Source organism: Triticum dicoccoides, chromosome 7A (assembly GCF_002162155.2).
Source record: "Triticum dicoccoides isolate Atlit2015 ecotype Zavitan chromosome 7A, WEW_v2.0, whole genome shotgun sequence".
Classification (NCBI taxonomy): Eukaryota; Viridiplantae; Streptophyta; class Magnoliopsida; order Poales; family Poaceae; genus Triticum; species Triticum dicoccoides.
In genome coordinates, this window is record NC_041392.1 from 203,834,100 (window position 1) to 203,835,808 (window position 1,709).

At 53.5% G+C, this 1,709-nt stretch overlaps 1 protein-coding gene across 1 annotated transcript; it reads right to left on the bottom strand.

The window, feature by feature from the left end:
• Nucleotides 1-508: 508 nt before the first annotated feature.
• Nucleotides 509-1,703, bottom strand: LOC119330975. The gene is made up of 2 exons (XM_037604125.1): nucleotides 1,523-1,703; nucleotides 509-1,377 (listed from the first exon to the last, which is right to left on the bottom strand). The coding sequence occupies exons 1-2, from the start codon at nucleotides 1,659-1,661 to the stop codon at nucleotides 719-721; spliced, it is 798 nt and encodes a 265-aa protein (XP_037460022.1). The 5' UTR covers nucleotides 1,662-1,703; the 3' UTR covers nucleotides 509-718.
• Nucleotides 1,704-1,709: the final 6 nt, after the last annotated feature.

The window sequence follows — 1,709 nt, forward strand, 5'->3', positions numbered from 1 at the left end:
GACGTCAAATTAGCGCCGGCAAACCCAGGCGAAACCCAGTGCGTTGGGGGGCTCTTGGGGGCGCCATCGGAAGTTTCGGCGAATCGTGTCTCCCCACATGTCCTTTTTCTTGCCCCATTTAATCATTTCCCTCACAAACTTTTGGTTGGGTTGGGGTGTGGCTAAGAAGGTGCCCTTCTCATGCACTTCTATTTTGCTTGGATGAAGCATTTGGCCCCTCAAGACACCATTTTTTTTGTTCGGTGGTGTTCTTGGAGGCTCCAACGGCTGGAGATGCTCTTAGTGTCAACTTAATTTCCCATATTGTGAATTTAGATAGTAAAACTATGTTTTCTTTTTGGAGTGGCTAATGTAAATTTTTAGGTAGTCTTCTTTTTGAGACGGTACGTGTTTTTATATTATAATATAAAAATATTTTTGACACTACACGTTTTTATATTATGAGACAAAGGGGTAGTTACTTCTGCCGACTTCTCTGAAAAATGCAACGCACGGGACAGGGAGAATATAAGCCGAACCATAGAACAAATCCATTCCACCAGCCAGAGAGCACCACTAAACTTTACGGTGTTCATCACAAAACTAAAACACACTACTGCCATTAGCCTCCCCTACTGTTCTACACACTACTGCAAGCATCATATTCGCATAATTACTACTGTACGAAAAAATATTCAGAAAACAAAAATTATTCCCTGAGCACTGACCGCCCAGTGGTTCAGACTATGGTGCAAGCGTTGGGATTCTCCTCGCTGAAGATGGCCGTGAGCCGGTTGGCGTCAGTGGCCATGCTGTAGATGCCCTCGCGCACCGGGGTGGGGTAGTACCACCGGTACTCGCCTGAGAAGTACTCGTGCCGCCTCGGCGTGCCCCCGGCGCCCAGCATCTCCCACCGCGTCAGCGGCGACGGCGCGTACCTGCCGTATCCGTATCCGTACCCGTGCCCGTGCCCCTGCGGCGGCGCTGGGGCGTACGCGTGGGAGGCCGCCGCGTGGTGCTGGTGCTGGTCGCCGTACGCCGCGTCACCGCTCGTCCCTGCCGCCGGCGGTGCATGCTGATGCTGGTACGCGTCGGCAGCGCTCGGCGGCGGCCCCGGCCCCGGCCCCGGCCCCGGCGTGTTGAACCGGACGTGCTTGGACTTGGACTTGGACTTCTTGCGCTTGCGTGGCTTGCCGTCTGCTCGAGGCGGCGCGCCGGCGGCAGGGCCGTACGGGCCGTGGACTGGCGGTTGCTGCGCCGGCATCGCGTGGGAGCTGGGAGGGTTGCTGGTGGTGGTGTAGGTGACCGTGCGTGCGTCTGGCCGCACGTAGTGTGTTTGAGCGTGAGGGTGCGCCATGGCGTAGTCCAGATGCTCGTGCCTCGTCCGTCCTCTCCGCCCTGTGAGACGTTGCACCGAAATTGAGATAGTCGTACATGATTCAGAAGTGAGACTACAGAAAAAGCTCACAAGGAGAGACGGATAGAAACTTGTATATCATGCATGATTTGGACTTTCAGTATGAGTAGTATATATATAACGTACCGTTGCATTTCTTGATGACTTTAGATATCATCCTGCCCAAGGGAAAGCAACCCATTTGCCTATCAGGAGCTGCGTAAGCGTAATCCATCTCTCTCGCTCTCCCATCTGCGTATATATGTGTCCGCACATGTGAACTCATCGACTTTCAGCTCCCACACTTCTTAACGAACGTCTCTCTCTCTCTCTC